Genomic DNA, 26,245 nt, shown 5'->3' on the forward strand with positions numbered 1-26,245 from the left:
GCAGAGCAAGACTCAAGCTAGGATTATTTTTTTCTTCTATTCACTTTTCAAAACATCGACTGTTCGCTCTGAAGATCACCAGGCTAATGATCCTCACCTGCGGTCCCATTTACGGTCACAAGCCTGCTACACTGGCCGACCTCATCATCATCATCATCATCATCATTATCTCATCCCACCCTCACCCATCCAACCTGATGACCATAAGTAGGGCACTGCACTGTTTTGATTTTGTATGGGATTTTGACGTTTCGTGGCCTTTTCCCGATGAACAGAAACAAATCCACACTTTCTTCATACTCCGCGGTAATGTTTGCGTTTTCACTTGCTTTGATTTTTCTTTCTTTTCTTTTCGTTCGCCGTCACACACCGTTCTCCTGTACACAGCCTAACTCAACGCTCGAACACTTTGGTCGTCCTCGAGCATAGTCCAAGTAACGTGCTCGTAAAGAATCACAGATCTTGTTAGCGTCTTGTACATGGTGTATTTGGTGCGGCGGTGAATCTTTTTCGATCGCTGGTTCTCGTGGAGCCTGACTTGTGGAGTACCGACTTCCACTGATGATGCACCTTCTTATTTCACGGCTTACGCTGTTGTCTGCCGTTAAGAAAGATTCGAAGTAGACGAACTTCTCTACCACTTCGGAAGTGTCTCCGTCTAACGCAACATTGCTGCCCGGCTTGCCCTGTCGTTCACGGTTTTTCTAGTCAGCATCAACTTTGTTTTTTGATGCGTTTACCATCAGTCCGACATTTAGTGCTTCACGTTTCAGGCGACTGTACAATTCTGCAATGATTCCAAATGTTCTTTCAATAATATCCATGTCATCCGCAAAATGCTGAGTCGATAAGGAGAGCGTCCAATATAGCTCTGGTCCTCACAAAGTCCTACCTCATGCTTCCACGGGTCAAGCGATGACAAAGACCGTCAGCTAAGAGTTGTGTGCTTAGCTGGTAGTGCAGCCTGGGCACTGTTGTCCTTCTGACTTGAACTAGATTGAGGAGGTACGATCCGAGCGTCTGTTTACCAAGGAGGTGCGGCTCAAACAGCATCTGTTCTGGCATCCAGCGGCTGAGTAAGAAACGCTGCACCACGCCCAGCTAGATCCAAGGTGGTAGCCCCATAGTGTTGGTTGGGACGTTAAACAGAACTGGCACGATGGCCCTCCGGCGAGACAGGAGTGTTGGCGTAGGCCCAATAAGCCACCCGTAAAAATCGCCATAGCGAATAACATAGGAGAAAATACGACTCGATACAATCGGCAAAGACCCACGCGACGAAATAAGGACTACGATTGGAAACTTGCAAGTCACTAGGTTTCGCAGGATGTGACAGGATAATTTACGACGAACTACATCCCCGCAACTTCGACATCGTGGCGTTGCAGGAACTTATTTGGACTGGACAGAAAGTGTGGAAAAGCGGGCATCGAGCGGCTACCTTCTACCAAAGCTGGGGCACCACCAATGAACTGGGAACAGGATTTATAATGTTGGGCAAGATGCGACAACGTGTGATCGGGTGGCAGCCGATCAACGCAAGGATGTGCATGTTGAGAGTTAAGGGCCGTTTCTTCAACTACAGCATCATCAACGTCCACTGCCCACACGAAGGGAGACCCGATGACGAGAAAGAAGCGTTCTACGCGCAGTTAGAGCAAACATATGATGGTTGCTCGCCGCGTGACGTGAAAATCGTTGTCGGCGACATGAACGCGCAGGTAGCAAGGGAGGAAATGTACAGACCGGTAATCGGGCGAAACAGCCTGCACGCCGTATCGAATGATAACGGCCAGCGATGCGTAAACTTTGCAGCCTCCCGTGGTATGGTAGTCCGAAGCACCTTCTACCCCCGCAAAGATATCCACAAAGCCACCTGGAGATCACCCGACCATCAAACAGAGAACCAAATTGACCACGTTCTAATCGACGGTAAATTCTTCTCGGATATAACCAATGTCCGCACATACCGCAGTGCGAATATAGATTCGGATCACTACTTAGTCGCTGTATGCATGCGTTCAAAACTTTCGACAGTTATCACCACGCGTCGAAGTCGAACGCCGCGGCTCAACATCGAGCAGCTGCGTAACGTGGAAGTGGCTCAAACTACGCGCAGCAGTTAGCAGTGGCCCTACCAACGGAAGAGCAGCTTGGCGCAGCTACACATGAAGATGGCTGGAGGGACATCCGATCCGCCATAGGTAGTACCTCGGCTACAGCACTAGGCTTCGCAAGTCCGAATCACAGAAACAACTGGTACGACGGCGAATGTGAACAGTTGAAAAACGAGAAGAATGCAGCATGGGAGAGAATGCTGCAACACCGTACGAGAGCGAATGAGGCACGTTACAGAGAGGCGCGGAACAGGCAGAACTCAGTCTTCCGGATGAAGAAGTGGCAGCAGGAAGAACAAGATTGTGAAGCGATGGAAGAGCTATACCGCGCTAAGGACACACGAAAGTTTTACGAGAAGCTGAACCGCTCGCGCAGAGGCTTTGTGCCACAAGCCGACATGTGCCGAGATAATCACGCGAATATTCTCACGAGCGAGCGTGAGGTGGTCGAGAGGTGGCGGCAGCATTACGATGAGCACCTCAATGGCGACGTTGCAAGTACCGAAGGTGGCGTGGTAACAGATCTAGGAGTATGTGCACAGGACGAATGACTTCCGGCCCCTGACCTACAAGAGATTGAGGAGGAGGTTGGCCGGTTGAAAAACAACAAAGCCGCTGGAGCAGATCAACTACCAAGCGAGCTTCTAAAATACGGTGGAGAAACACTGGTAGTGCTCTCACCAGTGTTTCTCCACTGGGTCATTACCAAGATTTGAGAGGAGGAAGTATTACCAGAGGAATGGATGGAAGGTATCGCTTGTCCCATCTACAAAAAGGGCGACAAGTTGGAATTTGGGAACTACCGCGTGATCACACTACTGAGCGCTGCCTACAAGATACTCTCTCAAATTTTATGCCGCCGTCTATCACCGATTGCAAGAGAGTTCGTGGGGCAATATCAGACTGGATTTATGGGTGAACGCGCTACAACGGACCAGATGTTCGCCATCCGCCATGTGTTGCAGAAATGCCGCGAATACAACGTGCCCACACATCACTTGTTCATCGATTTCAAATCGACGTATGATACAATCGATCGAGACCAGCGGTGGCAGATTATGCACGAATACGGATTCCCGGATAAACTGATACGATTGATCAAGGCGACGATGGAACGAGTGATGTGCGAAGTTCGAGTATCAGGGACACTCTCGAGTCCCTTCGAATCTCGCAGAAAGTTACGGCAAGGTGATGGTCTTTCGTGCTTGCTGCCCAACATTGCTTTAGAGGGTGTAATAAGGAGAGCGGGGATGAACACGAGTGGGACGATTTTCACGAAGTCCGTTCAGCTGCTTGGTTTCGCCGATGATATTGATATTATTGCTCGTAAATTTGAGACGATTACGGAAACGTACATCCGACTAAAGAGTGAAGCCAGGCGAATCGGATTAGTCATTAATGTGTCGAAGACAAAGTACATGATGGCAAAGGGCTCCAGGAGGAATCACCGCGCCCGCCACCCCGAATTTATATCGACGGTGATGAAATCGAGGCGGTTGAAGAATTCGTGTACTTGGGCTCACTGGTGACCGCCGACAACGACACCAGCAGAGAAATTCAGAGGCGTATTGTGGCAGGAAATCGTTCTTACTTTGGACTCCGCAGAACTCTACGATCGAATAAAGTTCGCCGTAACACGAAGTTAACCATCTACAAAACGCTGATTAGACCGGTCGTCCTCTATGGGCACGAAACATTGACCCTACGTGCAGAGGACCAACGCGCCCTTGGAGTTTTCGAACGGAAGGTGATGCGTACCTTCTACGGCGGAGTGCAGATGGAAGACGGGACTTGGAGAAGGCGAATGAACCACGAGCTACATCAGCTGCTGAGAGAACCAACCATCGTCCATACCGCGAAAATCGGGAGGCTACGGTGGGCGGGTCACGTCATCAGGATGCGGATAGAAACCCGACTAAAATGGTTCTCGAGAGTCATCCGACCGGTACAAGATGACGTGAAGCTCAGCGAGCTAGGTGGGTCGACCAAGTGGAGGACGATCTGCGGACCCTACGAAGAGTGCGGGACTGGAGACAAACAGCCATGGACCGAGTGGAATGGAGGCGGCTACTATGTACAGCAGAGGCCACCCCGTCCTTAGCCTGATCGGTAAGTAAGTAAGTCATCCGCAAAACAGCCCAATTGGCCTGATTTCATGAAAAAATCGTGCCCGGTTGGTGAGCCCGGCTGATTGCATAATACCTTTCAGGCAGATATGGAGCAGCCAGGCATGAGAGTCCGTCACCTTGTCGTAGCTCCCGGTTATGCGAACGAACTAGGCAGATCACCCGAAACCCTTACGCAATTTTCTTTTACACCGTCCCGTAGCTTCCCGGAGTTGCTCTTGTCCATAGTTCTGTGTGGTCGATACTGTCGTACGACGCCCTGAGGACGATAAACAGGTTGCGCATTTGGATCTGATGTTCGTGGTATTTTTGGAGGATCTGCTGAAAATCGGGTCCATTGTCGAGCGGCCGTCGACCAAGCCGGCTTGAAAACTACCCATAAATCCATTCTCCTTAGGTGAAATATGTATGAAAGAATATAATCAGGGATAGCTATTTGGAGGCGACATTCAGAACTGTGGTCGCTCGAAAGTTCTCACACTCCAACTTGTCACTTTTCTTGTAGGTAGGGTAAATGACCGCTTCTTTCCACTTCTCCGGTAGCTGTTCGGTCTCCCAAATCCGTATTATTGGCCGGAACAGTCAGGTGGCCAACTTTTTCGAGCTGATATTGATGAGTTCCCAGCTCGCCCTTCCCAGCTGACTTATTGTTCTTGAGCTGGCTGGCTCGTTGATGCTCCTTGCTGTACTGACGTAGTCATTTCTTCCACTGCTGGTCCTTCATATCTGCGCTATCCACACCTTTCAGATACCCATCGAAGTGCTGCTTCTAGCTTTCGATCACCTCACGTCCGTTCGGAAAGAGGCTCCCGTCCTTATCCCTGCACATTTCGGCTCGTGGAACATTCTGCCGGGTTCTATGCTGCAGCATCACCGCATGAGCTGCATTCTTCTCCTCCAGAATCACTCCTCATCGAAACATTTGTTCCGCGCTAAATTTTTTAAACTTTATGACTACTTGTCCGCCGGAACTGCCGAATCCGCCATCTTAAGGCTCAAATGAGAATCGCATATTATCCGGAACTGAAATAGCACTTTTCTCCAGAATGACAAAAAAGCGAACAAAACCCGCGTGTCCGATTCTCATAATTGACTAAATAAACAATCGGAAATTCTTATTTTCTCTGATTTGTTGATAATTTGGGAAAAAGTGCTTTTTTAGTTCTGGGATATTTGCCATTCTCAATGGAGCCTTAAATTTACGACACGATCGAACACGATTTTCCTGAACCAACTAATGCTTACACAACAATTCGCGACGACGAAACTCACGCACTTTCCACGATCGGTGGGCCAAAACTTATTGGAATAAGAGGTTTACAGTGGAATGACAACCCATTGTTTAAAGCAGCAAATCGATGAAGTATTTATGAATTCTGTAAGTGAATACGGCTGAGTGACCATCATGAATTTAACTACAATGAATAATTGATATCTACCAAGACCTTCCTAAAAACATAGGGAGGAAGGAATGCCAAAAGCTAGGCTTTACAAATACTGGCGTTAGTGAGAAGTGGACATCGCAATGGAATTTGCGAAAAAGTTACTCGTCCTTTCGGTGAGACTCGAACTCACGACTCCTACTTACTGACAGGCGCGTTGCCAACTACATCACGAGAAGACTCGAAGATGTAGTGACTAACCTGAATTGAAGATCAGCTCGAAATTCTGAGGTTATCTTTTCCACGGACCGCACAAATCGATAATTAATAAATTAATTAGGAAAGAATGAACAAAGAATTATGGGCAAAGACTAGTGCTTTTACCCTAGGTATATGTTTAAAACAGATGAATATATCGGATACATCCAAAATTAATTAGTATATTAGGAAGTCGCATTTTGATGTTCTTAAAACTAGCTGAAAAACTACGATCAGTCAGTATATACCATCGGATAGTCCTCAATCTTGTTAACAATTTTTCAAAAGACGAAATTCGTTCAAGTTTATTGAATTTGTGATCCATGGCTCTTAACCCTCGAGCGGTCGCGTTTTTGACTATCTGCAACGGCACCGCGCTCACGCTGTGTACCACATGCGTGCATTTTTCATGGTGCGTGTACTCAGTACACGATGCGACCGCTCCCGGGTTAAAAACCGCCATACCTACGTAAATCTGTTTTAAGGGCAGTTTTGAACTGAACACAGCTAAAAAGAACTGTTTGTCTCAACCCCACTACCCCTTAATGCCTTTTGATACGAATTCAAGCAAAAAAAGCACAATAAAAGGGGTAGAAATTGTCAATTAAAAAATAAATCCGAAAAAACTTTGATCAAAGCATGGAAGGAGAAAAAAACATTCACTTACCTCAATTCCGGTGACTCCCAGCGCTTCCTCCAGATTCGGTGTCATCCGGAAGGGCACCTTCTCCGGAACCCGTAGAGTTTTTCCTTTCTCGAAGCACACATTGTAATCGATATGCACAATTTCACCGGACGCCAACTTCACCAGCACATTGTCCAAATGGCGATCCCCCAGGCCTATGATATAACCGATGACACTCATTACCGCCATCGAGAGCGAATAGTTACGAATCACTTGCCGCCAGGTGGCAGCCGTCGTACTGTGACACCACAATTCTTTGGCGAGCAAATCGCGAGGCGTTTCTTCCTGCAGTTCTTTGAGCACTTGTTTCAACGCTTGCACGGGCCAATCCTTGCGGTTGTCGCTGGTCTTCATGCCGTGCTGTTGCAGCAGGGGGGTTAGTTTCCTGAAGGAGATGGATGTTGGAAAGAATTAGAAATGAGATGATTGTAATGCATAATGTATTCCAAACTGTAGAACATAGTAATATACTTACTGATAATACAGCTCCGAGGGTCGATTCACCACACCCGGTTTGTCCTTTTTCTGCAGTGCTTCCCGTTGTTGCCACTTTTTGTACAGCGAGAAAATCGGAACCGTGTTGTCCACCCAGTTGATCAGGCCGGACCGCGGCCCCAGCGGAATCACAGAGTAATGTTCCGCCCGGTAGTAGGTGATGTTTCCGTTGCAATCGATCGACTTTTTCATCATGAGGTTCGCAATCGACAGGAACTGCATGATACGTTCGTCCAGATGAAGATCCTCAAGGCCTTTGAAGAGGTAACTGTAACGGCGTCCATCGTTGCCGTAGAACATGAGCTTTTTCGGTTTGGTTTTGGTTGGAAGGATCTGAACGAGATTGTCCACGGAGCGGATGAGGATTTGCTGCATTTGGGTGCTCTCGATGCCAGGCATGGATATGGCCGTGTTGGAGAGTTTGGCCAGGACAGGGCTGATTTCAGATAGGCGCAACGAGAAGGCAGTTCGCTTTTGACCTCTTTGTTGCATTTGTCCGAACAGGATCTTGAATTGCGTCCAGCCCTGGATAGGCTTAGCGAAGTCTAATGGCTCTTTCAGTTTTTCGATCATCAAACTGATGTACTTTAGGAAACGATCCTGGAAATGACGCTCGTGTATTGTTTCGGGCGATCGAGAAGTCATCTCGTACAGCTGCTCCAGAACGAATACCAAAGGTCGGTGCAACAGCTTATGCTTCTCTATGAGAAGATCCCGTTTCTTGTCCAACTGTCCATTTTCCGTTACCTTGGTGAGTTCATTTTCGAAATTGATGAAACTTTTGTTGTACTCGGAGTAGATTTGTTGCATCGATATAACCCAAAACTCGTCCCACAAAAGTGAAATCCGTCTCAATTCGTGAACCAAAACCTTGACCTGTTGAACGGTTTCCGGTGCATCCCTGGACAAAATGTCCAACAGAGCGTTGAAGCAATACACGAGTCCTAACGTTTCATCTCCGGAATCTTTCGGCGCACATTCCGCGGTGTTTTCTCCGCTCAGCTCATTTATGTCGACTTTCTTCTCCTGAACAGAGCCCACAACCGCTGGGAAGATAATCAACTGTGGTGCATCCTTGGCCACTCGACACAGCAGTTCCGAAACCCGCTTCCTCACATAAGGTTCGTGATGATTCAGCCTTGAGAATAGCTGTGGAGTTATAACTCGCCATGGCTTAGTAGGCGTGCTGGCTAGACCACGTTCTAGAACTTCTTTTAGTCCAAGGGCATGTTTCACGATCAATCGCAGTAGACGGAGCGTTGCAGTGACAGTCGACGAATTGCCATTTTCGTTTTCCATCTCAAGCGAAGAGGACAGTTCCAGGAAGCGGAAGTAAGCCGAAGCAGCCGCCTCGTAGTACCCGTATACCGTTTTGTGAGTTTGACGCCAAATCTCCACAATCGACTGAAGCTTCTCCGGAGGACAGTTCTGCAATTCGGGCACGGTTGCCTTCAGCGACTCCAGGAGATCCGTGGAGCTCGTTTCGTTCAAGCCAAATTCTTCCTCTTCGGAAATCACCTCGTGTTGGTTGAGGATGACCAGAATCGATTTCTGAACTTCTTCTGACAGATTGGATGGTAAGATTTTATTTATTTCCTCCAGGTTAACATTATGAGCTGTGTTGGCCTCCGTGTTGAACTCGACCATCTTCTTTCCCCAGCGATAGCACCAGGAAGCAAACTGGCACCAAGCTTTGGCCAGTTCCGGACAGGACTGAGTGCTTGCCTGTAGAATTTTTCCCACGACAATGTCCAAGCAAGAGAAGATGGACAACATGCGACCGTCGATGGTCGGTCTCACTTCCGGCAGGGATGCGATTAACACGTTCAAAGCCGTGCTCGAATCATGTTGAAGAAGCTTTGCATCCTCACTCTGTACCCAATCTGCCAAGGTAAGTAAAAAGCGAGATTTTCTTTCGCGAAGTTCGTCTGTAGCATTTTCCTCCAGAACATCCAAGTGTTCGGAAATCTGCCGAGCCGCTTGGGACGCGAACTGAATTGCTTCCTGTTTTCTTCCTGGTTGACAGTAGATCCACTTGCACTGTTCATACACAGCCCTACTCAAACTTGCGTCCCAAACCTCACAGCCCACCTTCTCGCCCATCAAGTGCTGCTGAGCTTTGTCCACATTTAGCTGTTTTACCAAACCCAACTCCCTTGCCAGGTTGGAATCTCTGTAGAAAATATCCAGCTCATACTGACACAGCCTGAAGTTGTTCTCCTTCCTAGCCACCGAGACCAAATCCAGCCGCATTTCCATATTGTGCTGTTCGCAGTTTTTACCGGCGTCCAAATACTCCGACCAATGCAACACCCGCATCATGGCCAGTGAGCCGTAATGCTTCTCCACGCGAATCGATTTGGAATTGTCCAGAGTGTACTCGTTCAGGGTGGCAATGTGCCCCACGTGGTTTGTGATGATCAGCTGGAATAGATGTTCCCGTGATTTGGTCAGAAGACACTCCTGCAGGGCACTGTGGATCACCTCGTTGCAGATGCGAAGGGTTTCCTCCTGGCTGGTGGTAAACTGTTTCAGGAACGAAATAGCAATCGTGTTTTCCGTGTCGCACAGAATTTTGTAGCACGAGAAGTTATTGGGCACATCGGTGCCCAAATCGATCAGCTCCCAGTGGGACATGTCAATCACGTTTTTGTCTCTGGTTTTTTCGTATGCGATCCAGTCTTTGACCTGAAAATATTAAGATGATTTGGAATAGAATTGGTAGCGTTGTAGTGCAATGAGATATGGCTGGGATTGATCGGAAACATGATCATATGCACAAAATCTCGAGGCAATGTTACCGGACGAGGGTGAGCTCGATGACGTGTATCTTGAGATGTAGCCGATTATGCTGCAGCATGAAACCCGACAAAACGTGGAACATTATGAACGGAGGCGGATGCACTACCCTGGGCCTTGCCCAGTCCCTATACCATACCATGAGTTCAGATCCGACCTAGTAGGCTGCCAACGACATAGCCAGGCCACAACGACAGCATACCAGGGAGTTTTTCGCGCGGCCAACTGTTTGATTGAAGGGTCGAGTTCTACCGCATGCATCTGTAGGGCACCGGCGGCATGACCTTCGTAGCCGATTTCCGAGCCCTGAGACCACCTTGTGGTTACGACTGATCTACAGGTCAGTCCTGATTAATCTATAGGATATAGTTACTCCTATGCAAGCGGCACCATCTCTCTAGTTCCGAGACGATACGGGCGACAGCTGATTAAACGAAGGTCAAGGCTTACCGCGCTGCCATAGTACCACGTCAAAGTGAGAGTGGGAGTGCGCGTTCAAAGGATTTGACACATTCCACGCACTTCTACGCCAAGGGTGTGAAATTTCAAAGTGATTGTTTTGCCCCAAGCTTTCCAGCATATGAAAGAGGGTAGATTCAATCTTAGGAAAACCATTTGTTTTACTTAAAATTTCATCAGTAACTTATTTAAATAGTTAGGTGAAGTAATAGCATTTTATGTAAGAAAAATGAAATTTTTCATTGATAAGTTTCAAATATGCCTGCTTGCATATGAAAGTTCAAAAACATTATACCTATTTTTTGTAAATGTAGTATAATAATGTATATTTTATACACCCAAAGGCAACTTTTCATAAAAATGGGTTTAGATATGTTTTAAGCACTTTTTGCAATAGCCGCAATTTAATGGTGTCCCGTTACGAAAATAGCACATTTGTTGTAATAACGAATTTATTACGAACTTTAGAAAAATGATTTCCAGGATTCTCTTAGTACTCGTGGAGACCTTTCTTCCAACACATGGGTTACCTTGATCGACGCTTTATCTTAGGCGTTACAATGGGTACGTAGACATGGTGTCCCGTTACGAAAATTTTAGACATTCATAAGTAGATAAATAAGTTTGGTTTGATCAAATATTTAACCAAAAAACTGTAACCATGATGAAATGATATTGTAGGTGGTATATATTTACATTATCCTTCTTGGTGTAACGGCCCTACTGGAACAAAGCCTGCTTCTCAGCTCAACGAAAACTACACACTTAATTCAGATTGTCGGGATATCAGAATTTTTCAAACTTTTGCCGAGATTCGCACAGCCGAGCAATCAGCAAACAATCATTTTGCCGGGATCTCGGCAATTTTGACAGTTCATTGCTGATAGTCGGCAATCGTTTTGCTGAGAATCAGTTAACAATCGTCACTTTTTGCTGAGATACCAGATAAAGATTTTGCTGAGCAGACGGCTGTGCGCGATTTTGCCGAACCCGCGAATCTGTTTTGAGTGTGTACGTAAAGAAATGGCAGGTATTCTGATGGATCAGTATAACAAGTGATATTTTATTAGGTTTTGTTGTACCAGCATACTCTTTGAATGCTATAACCTTTTCTACATGTCCTATGAATTACCACCATGATGTATAAAAAGGCATATAGAATCACACAACGTTGAAAACATGAAAATCTCGAAGTGATGGTTGGCATTCCTTTTTAACCCCATAATCACCGTATAATTTACTTTTATGACGACAAACATATTTTGAAGCTTATATTCTTATTGAAAATAAAATAAATGTAAAATGCATCACAAAAATGGCATTGCATTACTTTTTGTGACTACATAAATTAGTAACCATTGATTAAAAGTCTTGTCGTTTTGGTTGTCAACCTTTTTTTCTTCTCGAAATCCGTTTGTTTGTATTTTTACTGGTTGTCGTTAGCTAAATATCAACAGAAAGCCCCCATAATCCCATCGCTTCCAAAATAAAACATTGTTTACTCTAACCTTGACCAAGCCGCCAGTTTAACGGTTCCCCAAAACTAACATAGTATAAAAGAAAAATCCCCTTTAAAATGTAAAATTTATTTCAAATAAAATTGGTTCCTTTATTCCCAAGCCGCATGAGCCTTCAAATAAAGGATTAAAGCAACATGCGACATATGCTTGAAAAGACTGTGTTGGAAGAATGTACTATAGATATCATTAAATCTTCTTCGGATCATTATAATGTAGAATGTGGAAAAACCGCGAAGATAGATACGTCGCACAACCATAGTTATGGAGATACAATTAAACTTCACGTACCCGACCCCCGATGACTCATTTTAAAAATTCTGGCATTTCGTCAATTTTCATCCGATTTTTTTTAAGTCGCTCTCGATCGATCATAAATTGGTGCTTATTTATTACACTCAAGTGGCCATGTATTATCCGGAACCATTCGGGAGATATTCTGGGTTGTACTGTGGTCAGGGGGTGGGGAAGGGATCTGTTTTGCCAAATGGCCAAAACTGATTATTTCGTTTGTGTTATTGTGTTTTAGAGGCCCCCGCGGAACCTGCCCCAGGTGTTACGGAGCGGCCATATTAGTTGATACATACTTAAGTCATTTTTTTCTATCCCATTCTTTCGAAATCATGAAGATTGACACGTCGCTCAGCATGTTTTGGTTGCCAACTAGAAATGTCCCCGATGACATTTCTGTGAAACCTGTGCTATATGTTCCGGGGTGGCCAAATTAGTTGATACATACTTCAGTCAATCGTTTCTGTCTCAGTCATTCGAAATCATGAAGATTGATATGTCGCACGGCATGTTTAGGTTGAAAACCAGAAGTGTCCCCAATGAGGCCCCGCGGAACCTGTCACGGGGATTCGGATGGGCCAACTTATTCCAATCTGGTTTTTGTTCGCAACAAAAAATTCCTTGAAAATCGATAGTTCAAACACAACAACACTCGAAATAATCACTTTTAGCCATTTTGACAACCCCCTGACCCCTGCACAATCCGGAATATCGCCGGAATGGTTCCGAATATTTAACGGCCACTTGAGTGTAATAAACTCGCACAAATTTATGATCAATTGAGGGCGACTTCAAAAAAATCGGATGAAAATTGACGAAATGCCAGCATTTTGAAAATGAGTTGTCGGGAATCGGGTACGTGAAGGTTTAATAAACCTCGAAACAGGTTCTCCAGGGCCCATGCCGATGGCCACCATAGTGGCGGGTTTGAAGGCCTATCTGTGTCCTGTCGGACAGCTACCATCTGTCTGAAGAACATTGCAGAAGACACCAACATTCTATCTAGCAAAGCATTTGATCTACAACTAAATGTCTTTAGCCGTAACGGGACACCATTAGCAAAACACTGTTTTCACGCGAGCGTAACGCTGCGCTCCCAAAACTAAATCAAGAATATTTCCGAAACTATACATTTCTCAGTAAAACTCACTTTGGCAATCTTGTTCACATCAATCCAAAGAAGGAATGTCTAGAAGACTTTATTATTCAAAACCTCATAACAGAGCTGATATACGCATTTCAGTTAGAAAATTTTGAAAAGAAGATTTCTGCGATGGTGTCCCGTTACGAAATGTAACGTGTTATATTATGTAAATTGGAACCAAAACCCCATAGAACAAGTATTGCATCAGGAAGTACATCTAATAAGCTTGTTATAAAACCTGTTAAACCATATGATCATGAACATTGCATTCGATTGCAGACGTCATTTGTTCACGAAAGTTAGTTCCTCGCGGTGTCCCGTTACGCTGGAATGTGTCATTTGCGTGGATTTGCTGTTGTTGATATTCTTATTTGCGGCTTCGCACACGCACACTCCCACTCTCACGCGTAAGGGCGCCGTTATAGTTACGCGTGAGAGTGAGAGTGCGCGTGTGCGAAACCGCAAAGAAGAATATCAACAACAGTAAATCTACGAAAATCCTTTGTACGCGCACTCTCACTCTCACTTTCACGCGGCACTAAATGGCAGCGCGGTAACTATAACGGCGCCCTTAGGTAGTGTGGGATTGGGGACCACCTCCAACAGCCAACGAAGCAGGCAGAACTGTTTATTACACCACCAAACCTAACCTCAAAATGATTGACAATTCTCAGGTCGTTTTGACAGATCACACAAATGCACGAAGCAGACAAAAAATATCTACTACCACGGCATAAAGATCACATCGTCTCTACTATTATACGAATCAGAATAAAATCTACTTTGGCGATTACTTTTACCCGCAATCAAAGGTACGCGCGAGATAGTCGCCTAAGGAAACAGACCTGTTTTCAAATTTTCCATCAGAGGGCTCTTTGATCATTCTTAAAAAAGAGTCGCCACATGGCCGGATGATGTGATGACTGCTGTGACTGCACGTGCTATTTGCACCGCGATTGAATTTCGACTATCACATAAGGCCTTGGAAAGTAGTCGCCATACTTGTGGTTTTCATGCAAAGCACAATACTACATTACCGACCTTGTTGTAGTCCTTTTCATGCTCTTGTTACACTTGACAAAGTGACCCGAGAATTGTCACTTGTCAGTCATTTTGAGGTTAGGTTTGTTGGTGTAATAAATAACTAGGTACATCCTCGACCCACTACGAACCTACCCCCACCCCCCTTCCTTTTTGCGAGTAAATCGTGTAGTTGGCGGCTAAGAATACGACTCCTAACCCTAATTCAATGTGTCAAGCGACCCGTGTCGAGGCATGCGTTATCGAGGGGGTGCTCGATCATTAACGAAGCCTGTGAGGTACCTGGGCACCCCCCACAGTATTTTGCCGCGTTAATGCAGGGCTCTGGCATGGACCTCTTTTCCCGTGCTACTCGTGCTACAAACAAAATCAAAATACAAGTGGAAGTAACTGGCTGGCTAACTGGAGGCTAACCCTTTCGCGAGGAATGCGTTGGCTAGGTCTCCGTTGGGGAGAAGTGAGGAGTCAGGAGCAGCAAACTGCGCACGCAGCTGCAACGTGGGAGCACCTATCCATTCCCCGGCTAGCCTGCGGATTGAGCGTGGTTGATGAGGGCCATCGTCCAAAAACAGAGATGAGCTATCTGCAATAGAGGTGGCTGAGCAGCAGCTTGGCAAGATAATCGACTTTGCGTCCACAAAGCCCAACATAATCAAGAACGACTTCGTGAGTCGATGGACGATGCCAAGCAAGATCACGAGAGACTCGTGAAACTTCAGAATCGGCGAAAGCAATAGTTACGAAGTCTACCCAGACGGAGGCCTTTACAAGAAGCCCAGCAGGTGTAGCGGATGCAGTCGGCAGTATTATGCCGGCAAGTCGGACCTCAGCCAGGCGTCCCGAAAAGCTGGGAAGCTGAGCCTGAAAAGGCAGGCCCGTCTCGGATGGAAGGAAACAAGGGACCACGACCGTAGTTAAGCCCTCAGCAACAGGTCTTAACAACAGCGACGCCAACCTCGTGGATCTAGAAGCCGACGTGCGCAGTATTAGACGTACTCGTACGGGTGAAAGGGTTTTTGAGCTCAAGCGCGACAAGAAGCGCAAGGGCACCGCTTGAAAAGGAGAAGGGGTTGAGGTGAAAGCTCTTACAGCGAAGGCGACTCTGAAGGTGTAGAACCTAGCCGAAATCACCGAAGCGGAAGAGATCGTTACGGCACTGCGGCAACAGTGCGAGATGCAGGTGGCCACTGCACACGTTCGGCTTACGGAAAGGGCCGGCAGGGACACAGGTACCCGTGGCGGATGTAAATAAGTCCGTTAAAGTAGGGAAGATCATGGTGGGTTGGTCAGTATGTCATCTGGCCTTGCATGAGCCACAGGAGGTTTGCTTCAGGTGTATGGAACCAGGACACCTGACAGGAGCAAACTGTGCAGGAGATGCGCCGCCGAGGGCCATATGGCACAAGGCTGCACGAGTTCACCCATTTGTCTGATTTGTACCGGGAAATCCGTGAACAATAGGCACCCAACGGGTGGTCCAAGGTGTCCGGCCTTCAAGAAAGCCGCAGTGAACAAATCGCAGTGCAGGTAACGCAACTAAAACTGAACCTCTATGACGCAGCTCAGCAACTGCTTTGTCAGGAGGTTACTGAATGGAGGCCGGATATCATAGCGGACCCTTACTGAGTACCCGCCGGCAACGGCGATTGGGTCGCGGATGGGACCGGAAAAATGGCGGCGATATGGACAACGGGTAAATACCCGAGGGCTTCGTAATCGTCAAAGTAACGGGGTCTTACTTTGTAGCTGTTATGCGCCTCCGCGGTGGTCGATGAAGCATTTCACGCATATGCTGGAATGTATGACGAACGAATGCTGGAAACTAAACGAAGGTCGGTTGTAATAGCAGGTGACTTCAATGCCTTGGCCGTGGAATGGGGAAACCGTTTTACGAACCAGCGAGGTCAGATTCTGCTAGAGACACTGGCTAATGTCGGTACCAAGAGTACCTTTAGGCGAAACGATGCGGAGTCGATTATTCACGTGACCTTTTGTAGTCCTGGCCTAAAAAGTAGTTCGAACTGGAGAGTAGACGATAGCTACACTCACAGCGATCACCTGGCGGTTCGCTACAGTATCGACAACAACAACAGCAGGCAGTGGGTAGAGGAAGAGGCGGGTAGGCCAAAGTTAAGCCATCGAAGGTGGAAGACATCGTGCTTCGAAGAAGGGGTTTTTAGGGAGGTGCTCCGCCGTGAGCGAAATCTACTTGGTTAGAACGGTGACGAGCTGGTAACTGTGCTCCTGTGCGCGTGCGATGCGACCACGTCTAGGCAAATCCACCCAAGAAATGGGAGACCACCGGTCTACTAGTGGATTCAAGCGATTGCGGACTTGCGCAGCACCTGCCAACGGGCTAGGCGGCGGATGCAGTAAGCTCGAACTGAGAATGAGCGAAACGAACGGCGGGTGGTGTTCCCCGCTGCTAAAGTCGCTCTCTGAAGACCAAGATAAGGGCAAAAAGACCTACTTTAAGGACCTATGACAATACGAATCCGTGGGGTGGGGTAACAGATGTGTGGTCGTGGTGATGACCAAAACAAGGCGTATTAGCTCCCTTCCAGACCCGCGTCATTACCCACGTCCTTGGCCTTGGCTTTCGGTATGATCATCGAGGGCTGGGTCGGACAATGAGGGGACGGTCACCGATAATGAACCTTACTCCCCATGAAATAGATCTGCTATGTAGAATTGTCTGAAATTGATTGTTTGATTTGTCTTTATTCAAGAGACTTTCAGCCAATGTCTGGAAGAAGTAGTCCTGCAGAAGGTTTGAAAGCAGCAGAGCCTGATGGTAGGGAAAAAAGGCGGAGAAACCACCCGGCGACCTGTCGGTTAGATCAATATGCTTGCATGGGTCATTCGGGAAAACGGGATTCGAGGAAACAATATTCGGGAAAAAGTAGTGCAACCGCCTGCGCCATAGGCAATCATAGGCAGTGCACTAGCTCCTCTTCGAAACAATACCTTTTTTTTTTTTTTTTTTTGCACGGATCGTTTTCTTGCTGTATCTTGGTCAATTTTGAACCTATTGACTAGATTTTTCGTACACGAATAGTACTAACCGCGTTTCTCTGTGTACACATTTTCATTCGAATTGCTCCAAAATTGATTTGTTGCCAAAAAAAGAACCATGCAAAAAATTATTCGTATGTATTGCTCCTATTGTATTGGCACAAATTTCCCAAATGGAGGAGAACGTGCCTCTGGAGCCGACCTACTGCTACCTATTGTAAGTAAATTGTTCCAATCAATCAATCCCTATATGCCTATATCATCGAGAATAAGTTATAGGGTAATTTGCCAATTGTTGCACGGCTAAAAATCCGCCAATTGTTGCACACCCCATAAGAAAAACATGGAGTGTGCAACAATAGGCGAGTTTTTAGCCGTGCAACAATTGGCAAATTACCCTACCATAGTATTCACTCACCTGTTGCGACGTAAAGGTAAACAGCGGAATAGTTACTCTCGGTGTTTCACTGGTCTCTTCAGCAACTAGAAAATCGTACAACTCCGGAAGCCTTTCCGTAAAGGTCAACGACAATGTGATCTGATCAACGATGAAGTCTCGGATGTGTCGATCCAAATTGGCCGACTCGGGATCCGCTAGGATATTCAAGAACCCATCGGTTGCTGCTTCACGGTGACCTGCGGCTTCCTCTGCTGCCATCTTGATCCACTGATATTTTCTTCCGGTCACCTTTTTCGCCCACACGTACACGCCATAGAGGGCATCACTTTCCCAGCTTCGCAGCAGTGCCCAAACCAGGGACATCAAGGTGTGCTCAAATATTAGATCGTTCACTTTGTTGGCCAGGACCAACTCCTTCAGTACAGCCTCTGAGTAACGGATCACCATTTCCGGTTCCATGCAATGCAAGGCAACCAGATCTACTGCCGTGCGGATACGGTTGAACCACTCGGCGCAGGTAGGTGCATTCACCCGGAAGAAAGTTCTGGCGGGCTTTTCCGGATTTGGTAACGCAAAGGCTGTTCCTTCAGCAGCATTATAGATGGCCTTCTCCAGTGCTTCCAGAAAACCCAACAAAATTCTTGCATGGCGTTGATTTGCCATCGACACGTTGATATCTTTCACTGGCGTGCGTTCTTTCAACGACAGAACTCTGGCATCCTCTTTTATGATCGACTCAATCTTCAGGAATGTTTCCTGGGGTTTTCCGAGTGGGGTTCGTAGTTTGTTGTTGACACAAAAATGGGCAGCTTCCCATTGGACCCAAGGCACCAAGCACCGCAAGTCATTCAGTGCCATGTTGCCATAGGCGTAGTTTTTATCCTTGCTAATGAACCACGACTTGGTGAACGCTTCCATGAGAAATTCGTCAATAGCCTCGGTATCCCGATGGAAGCCGATCTTCTCGATGAAATTTCGAAAATACTGCGAGCGCAAGTCGCCCGTGTTTTCCGTGCTTACGTACCAGTTTTGTAATTCGTAAATCTGTTGACTACGTCTTTGGTTATTCCCGGTGAATTGACTGACCTGAAAAATAAACGTAAATTGTAAATGTACTACAATGTCACATGCTTTCATTATAATTAACTATCCGTTCATCAAAAAGTATGGCAAAGGCGTAAGATGCAGTAATCACGAAACGTTGAAATTAAAACTATTGATTACTTTACAAAATCTACATGACCTACCTAGTTAAGATATATAAATAGTTTGTGCTTACCTGCTTCAACGAAAACCGTAATGGAAGTTTTCCGAGAATGTACGAAAATCGCTGACGAATCTCGGCATTGACCGCACACATATGGACGCAGCACACTTCAGCGATGCTCTGGAAGACTGCCGTAGCCAGCTGTTTGTACGAACTGGCCAGGTCCAGGCACTCGGCACATCGGAGCGTAAGATTCCGGTTCGTGCGCATGCTGATGTCGCAAATGCTTTGCAAGATCGCAGTGAAGCTCTGGTTTCCAACGAGCACATCGAAATACTGCGATGACTGCTGGATCACCGCATGGCACCAGTCCAACAGCAACTCCAGGTGATGAATGGCGTTATGTTTTTGGAGTGCCTTTTCCAGGAACTCAATTATTATCCGGAAATGCTCGGCCGTCGGACTCGTCGAAGAAGCCGGAGATGAGTCCAAAGCTAGATGATTGAACGAATCAACCAGAGAATAATTCTTTGAACGCAACAGAGCACTTGATGATATAAAGTTGTTATTTTTCAGGCAATGCTGATAGGCTACTCTTAAAATGGCGTAATGCAGCGTTTGATAGTCGTTCCATAGATCGGTATCCAGCAGACATAACTTTTCCAGCAATACTACGAGAATACTTGGCTGGAGTGTCCACATTACTATAATCGAACTGTTGGCTATTGCCAGCGTAGAAATTGTCAGAAGATTAAAATTGATGTCGAATTGCATCCGAGCACGATCAGCAAGACTGATGGAAGAACTTTTGTTTTGCATCGAAAGCATTGCTTGGTCCAGATCGTCAAGAATAAACTTGTATGCCCTCTGAAGGATGTCCACGTTTTTAATAGCCAGAATACGGTGATACAGTTTAAGTAAGCCTTCTTGAACTTCGCGCGATTGGTGGTAACGCAGCTTCACAAAAGTAGACTTGGGATCCCATAGCAAGTTCAAAAATTCAGGGGCCATACTCCCAGTGTTGTATTCCGCATACTTGAATAGCAACAGGAGCAAACTTGTGATCTGGCTCTTATTCATATGCTCGACGTTCCGAATTTCCGCTTGGATTACCACCATCACTTCTTCAACGCCTACCGTAGTTGCGCATGGTTCCACCATTAGTAGAATTATCAGGCTTTCGTTAATTGGCAGTAGGACCTCTTCCAGGCACCGTCCATTGGCAATGAGCGCACTTCCTTTGACTATCAGCTCAAAGCTCCCGTCCAAGATATCTTTCCCGACAGAATGCAGCAGCGATTCCGGCGTAGCGAACAGACATTTTATGACGGTGTTGAATGCATCCAGTAACGAGCTGAACGAAATCGCCGATGACAAGAAGTGCGTCTTCTCTTTCGCTGCATTGGATGCTTCCAGATCCTCACAGCACACGCCGATGTCTTCGATGAACTGACCCAACAGATTGAGCGTAAATTTCATGTCGTCGTACCAGAAATGTTTGAAAGATAGGAGAACCTGAAACGAACGTTTAATTTATATTGATAAGTATAAATTGGTGTTTGCTAACATCTGTTCCTAGCTACTAAATTGCTAATAATTTGAACCATCATTGGGCAGCTATTGATTAAGTTAAACACATTTCCGAAAGTGCCAAGCTTGTATAAATATACGATATATGTATAAATATATTATATCGTAAGATTATTTATGAATTATTAAATTTTTCCTCCATCTTGCGGCTGTTCGCAACGCCATTGTATGAATCAGTACAGAAAAAAATGCACATCCTTATCGAACTGTATCTCAAGAATTGTTATTGGGACAATCATTTTGAAATTTTACCTTGGTACAGTGCTTTTTAACTTCCGGCGATTGGTCCGTCTCCAAGTGCCACCCAACGACAATGTCCACAACGTCGTTGAAGTGTGGCTTGAAATAGTTGGGATACTTGTTGCTAAGCTCTCCGACAATCTCGATGATGGCCACAAACGTCTCAACCGTATCCGCCGCCTCTAAATAATCCTTTAGCAAATCCATCAACTTCCCAGCCATATCTTTCAGTTCGTCACCGGCATCGAGGCTAACGGTCTTTCTCAGGGCTCGTAGCATGGCGCGTTTTAGCTTCTTGGAATATTTGTAGTATTTGACGATCCAAGCCCGGTACACATTGAAATCGGTCCGAGACACGTATCCCATCATTCCGAACACATCCGCCACCGCTTCCACGCAATCCCGTGGCCCATTCTCCAGCACCGACATTATTCCATCAGCCAGAATGTCAAACGACTTACGCACATAGGACGTATTACAAGGTTCCAGCACCACCACCCCTAGCTTCGAACACAAATCCAGACATGTCTTAACATCCGTTTCCTGACACAGGCGCCGAAGCAGTTTGGATATGCGCATATCCTCCGGCAAGTTGGCCTGCAACTGCTTGTTCAACTCCTGCGAATTGTATCCCATTGCAAGAGCGTCACCATACTGCTGTTTCTGGTTATCTTTACGCTTCGTAATGGTGCGAGAGCTTTGATATCGCTTTCCAGCACCTCGTCCGCCTCCACCCGTTCCGCCATTGTCCACCTTATCACCAGCGTATTCCCGCTTGAATTTCCTCTCCACCGCAAAGTCATGGTAGTAATCACCACCGCCCGCCTTCCGATCCGCACCGAGATTATCGTCCATTGTGTTGGAGTGGGCTTTTACTTTGCTATCATTTCCAGGAATGCCTGCAATCAAAACATTGGAGTGGAGTTCAGTCCAAGGCAAATAATTCACCCAAAAATTACACTTACATAAGTCACCGACACTATTGCTGGTTTATCTAACCTTTGTAGCACCTGTGTCACTATATTTTTTGAACAATAACAGCACTAATTTCACGTAAAATGTCGAATAAAATAGCGATTTAAAATTTCCAGTTGCGAAATCCACCATCCAAATGTACGTTTGCTTGACAGATCACACGCGCGAACAGACTGACTGTCGGATGCAGATGTTTTCATTCCAGTGTTGATGTGTGCGTGCGTACAGAACACACACTAAAATCGAAACCGGCGAAATCGACATTGGTTACTCAAATGATATATCCCGAGAAAAAGTTGATTACACCGTGTCCAATGAATCCTTACACGGAGAAACTGAAAAACTCAAAATTAGGTACTTTTAAACTCAATTTTGAGTTCTTTTTCATCTCCCTTTTCATGCGCTCTTTCTATTGTTGTCAGAGAGTGAAGAGAGAAACACCTCAACTTTTGCAGTTCCGTGCGTCAAGCCAAAACTGAGTTTCTAGCACAGTACTCAAATTTGAGTGAATACAACCTAGTCAAAATTTCGGTTGAGTTGGAAAAACTTAAAATTAGGTATTTTTTTCGCATGGAAGCAAGCGGGAACAACCCAACAAAAACATCGATTCCATCAACTCAAAATTGGCTTGACGCACGCAACCCCGAAGTTGGGTGGAAAGAACCCACTTTTGGGTAGTTTCGTCTCTCCGTGTAGGCAGCATAGACGAGTGCACCGATGAACATTGAGTTCACTGAGCCTGAAAATTTTTGACAGCACAGCGGGGTCGACTCCCAACAACTTCTACTCAGAGATGCATCACCAAAATGCGCTGATAATATTTTTCTTTGATTTCTTACATGAATTTACATTTAAAGTCATGCATATGCATATAGTTAATGCACTAGCCCATATTTTTGCAACTTCATCGCGAAAACTAGATGCAATAAATTAAACAAATTTTCAGCTGGGTAGAAGTTGTTGAGAGTCGACCCCGCTGTGGTGTCAAAATTCGCGGCCCGAGTGAACTTTCAGCGGGCGGTGCACTCGTCTATCCATTTATTATGCTTTTGGTAGAAATACAAAGTGACCGAACGTGCTAAAAATTTAATTGTTTTTTAACCTACTTAGAAATGTCGCAACTCAATTTGGATTAGTGCATATTGTTGCTCTTAATTAGCTTAATGATGCGCAACAGAAAAAATAGATTCAAATTTACTTCGCAGCTGCAACTTCGCACGTGCTTCTAGCGGCGACTTCGATTTGGTGGTGCGACGATAATAACGAGTTGCAAAAAGTTGATTTTTTCAGCACGAGTCGTACATTTATTTATCCGACGAGGCTTCCTGGCGTTACGCTCCAACTGGGACAGGGCCAGCTTCTCAGTCAACCGAATCGTGATCAGATTAATTAAACACTAGCTATCCCGGCAAACGTCGTACCATAGACTAATTTCGGTCGTACTGCCTGTCTACTGTGTTTTTGACATACAGCTCCATAGGAACGTCCCCCGCAAAATCATGTCTATGGGCAACGTATTTGGTATGTAGATAATCATTAAGATATTCACGGACAGAAAAGTTGTCTGCTTGATATAACTTTTTCCATAGTTCTCTTAAGCTTCTAAGATATTCTTGGCATAATTGTTTCATATGGTTGATTCATAATGATTTGATGTCTACATCAAGCATATGTTCCATTGTAATGAACATCATTGAATACCAACCATCAAATGCCTAAACCAAACATAAGTGTCATTACTTGAACCTATGTTGACCCAGCCTCCTGCCTGCTGTCTACTCAGTCATTGTTCATCATGGCGGCGGTCGTTCAAAGTGCGTTCTGCTGTAATAAATTTTCCGGGATTCGCCATTTCATCTTCAGGTAAGTATTCCGCCGGTAATGGAGTGCATGAGTTCGCAAGCTCATGATGTCTATGTTGTGTTTTCTAGGTGCAGCTTTAACATACTCTAGCAATCGAAAGATGACCCAAAATAGATTGCTTTTGAACGGTTTCCCCCGAATGGTTGTGCAAACCGAGAAACTGGACGGCCTTCTGGAGAAGCGCAAGACCGTACTGGCTACCGTGGTGGAGTTCGGAATCGACGGCAGTCTGCTCATACCAGCGGTCGTTTGATCCATCAGTCCAGCAGCCGGTCACACCACGACGAGTTTACCCCACCGAAGATCTCAATGATGGACGACGTGACTGAGAGCCCTTGATGGGTCACAAGCAGATACAAGCCCTGGCTGACTACTACGTCTTGAATGGACTGCACTTCCGCGTTGTTGAATAGTTTAAAGGACAAAAATAAAGAATGTACAAGGGAAATTTTAGCTAATTAAAAGTTTCTGTAATGGTGGTATTTAGTGTAATATGTTACAATCAAAACATATTACACTAAATTACGATCGTTATAAAATTGTTTATCCAAAATTTAACCTCATTTGGGCATTTTTTGTGTATGCTTGAAACAGCTCAAAACAACCATCTGATATAGTTCGTTTAAGCCTCAAGTTTAGGGTTAAGTTAAGCGTAAACATGCTTGGATATACCATGAAAATGAATGAGCTGTCAAACCACCAACCATAAATATTGTTGATGGAAGCATAATATGATTAAGTAAACCATTTTTCTTGCTCTAATCAGTTCATCAATGCTGGTCATTTCAAGCTTCTGTTATGCTTCGTCCTATGGTATTATGCGTAATACAATCTCAAAAAGGGATTATATAAAAGTCAGTGCACAAATATGCTTGTTCGCGACCGCAATATGATTGACATAACTTTATATTTTTCTCCGTGTTCCCGCAAATGTCAATAACGAGACCCACCAACACATCTGCGTTAGTTATGAAAAATTGGTGTTTTTACACTGAAACGTCATTAATTTAGCAACATTAAATGTAAATTTTGTAAAGTTTTTTTTTTGCAACTTGGCACTATAAGTTTAGTACGCACCTGAAAAGTACTGTGGAAAAGGATAGGACGAGAAACGGTCAAGAAATGATTTCGTTGTCAAAATTTCTTGAGCGGTCCGCAGCTGAAAAGAAATGAAAATTGTGTAACGCTCGTAACGCCTGCCGGGCAAATCAAATGGAGCTGTCACTTTTCCTTGCGGAAAAATGTTCCGTTCAATTATTCCCCAAGGAAAACTGACATTTCCTCCCATACTAATCAGTTGTCAAAATTCCTTTGGTAATTAGAGGGATTTTTTCTTGAGTGCTTTTCTTACCAGGTGCGTACTAGGCTATAATATTGAATTTTATACTTGCCGTTTAAGTGTCACTACGGTCTACTTTTCCTCACTATAAAATAAGTTCATAATGCAATTGTTTAGGCAATAACCTGTGTTCCCACGTCAAGAGCTTGAAAAACTGTGACGGTTATAGCACAGTTTTGCGTCTAGCTTGATGGAACACGTGGGTGATCGTTCAACCAGCAGGAAGCATAATGATACTGATGGAAATGATCATATTAAAGTGATTTTTTTCATTGCAAAAAATGTTGTATGCAACTCGTTGCAAAACTCGATTTTTACAGCACTCGTCATATTTATCCAACTCGGCAAGCCTCGTCGGATAAATGTACTACTCGTGCTGTAAAAATCATCATTTTGCTACTCGTTACATAAATAACTATTTTAGTTTGGACGTTTCTGAATGCTGTAAAACTACGTTAAGAACCAATTAATGGCTAGTTTCCACTTCGTACGTCTGTGAAAAAAGATAGGACAAGTAATGGTCAAGTAATGATTCCGCATCAAAATTACTTGAGTAGTTCGCAGCTGGCAAGTAAGGAAAAAAGTGTAATGCTCGTAACGCCTCCCGTGCAAATCAAATGGAGCTGTCACTTTTCCGCGCGGAAAAATAGTCCGTGCTATTATTCCGTAAGGAAAAGTGACATTTCTCCCCATATAGATCAGTTGTCAAAATTACTTGCGGAAAAGGGAGGAATTTTACTTAAGCGCTCTACTTGGGATCTGGAAACTTAGCTTAAAAAAATGTCACTGATTTTCAAATGCCGATATTTTTTGATTTATTGAATGGAAGTTGCTTTTTACAATGCACACTGGGCCACGGATCTAGCAAGTAAAAACCTCTAGCGTTTTGGGAGTGCAGTTTTTTGAGTTGGTGTCTTCGCAGACTTGTATTTATTTTACCTTACTTTTATGTAGTGAAGAAAAATAGTTGGTAATTTTGCCGCATAGGTGGCGCTGCGATACTAACTTTTTTTGTTCACCGTCCTAGAGGTTTCCCGTCTTCTGCAAAGTTGTAGAGCGTGCAAAAATAAGTAAAGTCGACGAAGACACCAAAGTTCTGTGACTTCAAATAACAAAGTTATACTAAAAGTAGTAAAATTTACGTGAAAATCATGTTTGCATGACTATTTTGAATGTTAATTGCAAATTTATCAATTTTAGCACTTCACACGTCTTAATCAAAGTAGCCTGCGTCTGATGATACCAACTTCACAATTTTTCGGGACATTAAAAATGGTTTTTGGGTAAAATAGTAAAAATTAC

The 26,245-nt window shown here is 45.0% G+C and overlaps 2 protein-coding genes across 5 annotated transcripts in view; one reads left to right on the forward strand and one right to left on the reverse strand.

The window, feature by feature from the left end:
• Positions 1-26,245, reverse strand: part of LOC109427666 (serine/threonine-protein kinase Smg1) — a 98,216-nt gene that overhangs the window by 39,102 nt on the left and 32,869 nt on the right. For 2 of the 4 annotated variants that reach the window (XR_009996244.1, XM_029861982.2), the window contains exons 1-6: positions 21,732-21,921; positions 20,779-21,665; positions 19,009-20,451; positions 17,748-18,815; positions 7,044-9,751; positions 6,551-6,953 (exon numbers count right to left, since the gene is read on the reverse strand). Coding sequence is in view for 3 of the 4 variants with exons in the window: in XM_029861982.2 (XP_029717842.2) it covers positions 6,551-6,953; positions 7,044-9,751; positions 17,748-18,815; positions 19,009-20,451; positions 20,779-21,621 (6,465 nt within the window). In the remaining variant the exon portion in view is untranslated. Of the gene's footprint in view, positions 1-6,550; positions 6,954-7,043; positions 9,752-17,747; positions 18,816-19,008; positions 20,452-20,778; positions 21,666-21,731; positions 21,922-26,245 lie in introns of those variants that run through there. The other 2 variants (XM_062845706.1, XM_062845705.1) reach the window with 1 other exon arrangement.
• The window catches only part of LOC109431456 (ataxin-1), a 142,487-nt gene continuing 125,057 nt past the window's right edge, over positions 8,816-26,245 (forward strand). The window contains exon 1 of the mRNA XM_062845710.1: positions 8,816-8,954. The gene's annotated coding sequence lies outside the window, so the exon portion shown is untranslated. The remainder of the gene's footprint in view (positions 8,955-26,245) is intronic.

Source organism: Aedes albopictus, chromosome 1, assembly GCF_035046485.1.
Source record: "Aedes albopictus strain Foshan chromosome 1, AalbF5, whole genome shotgun sequence".
Lineage (NCBI taxonomy): Eukaryota > Metazoa > Arthropoda > Insecta > Diptera > Culicidae > Aedes > Aedes albopictus.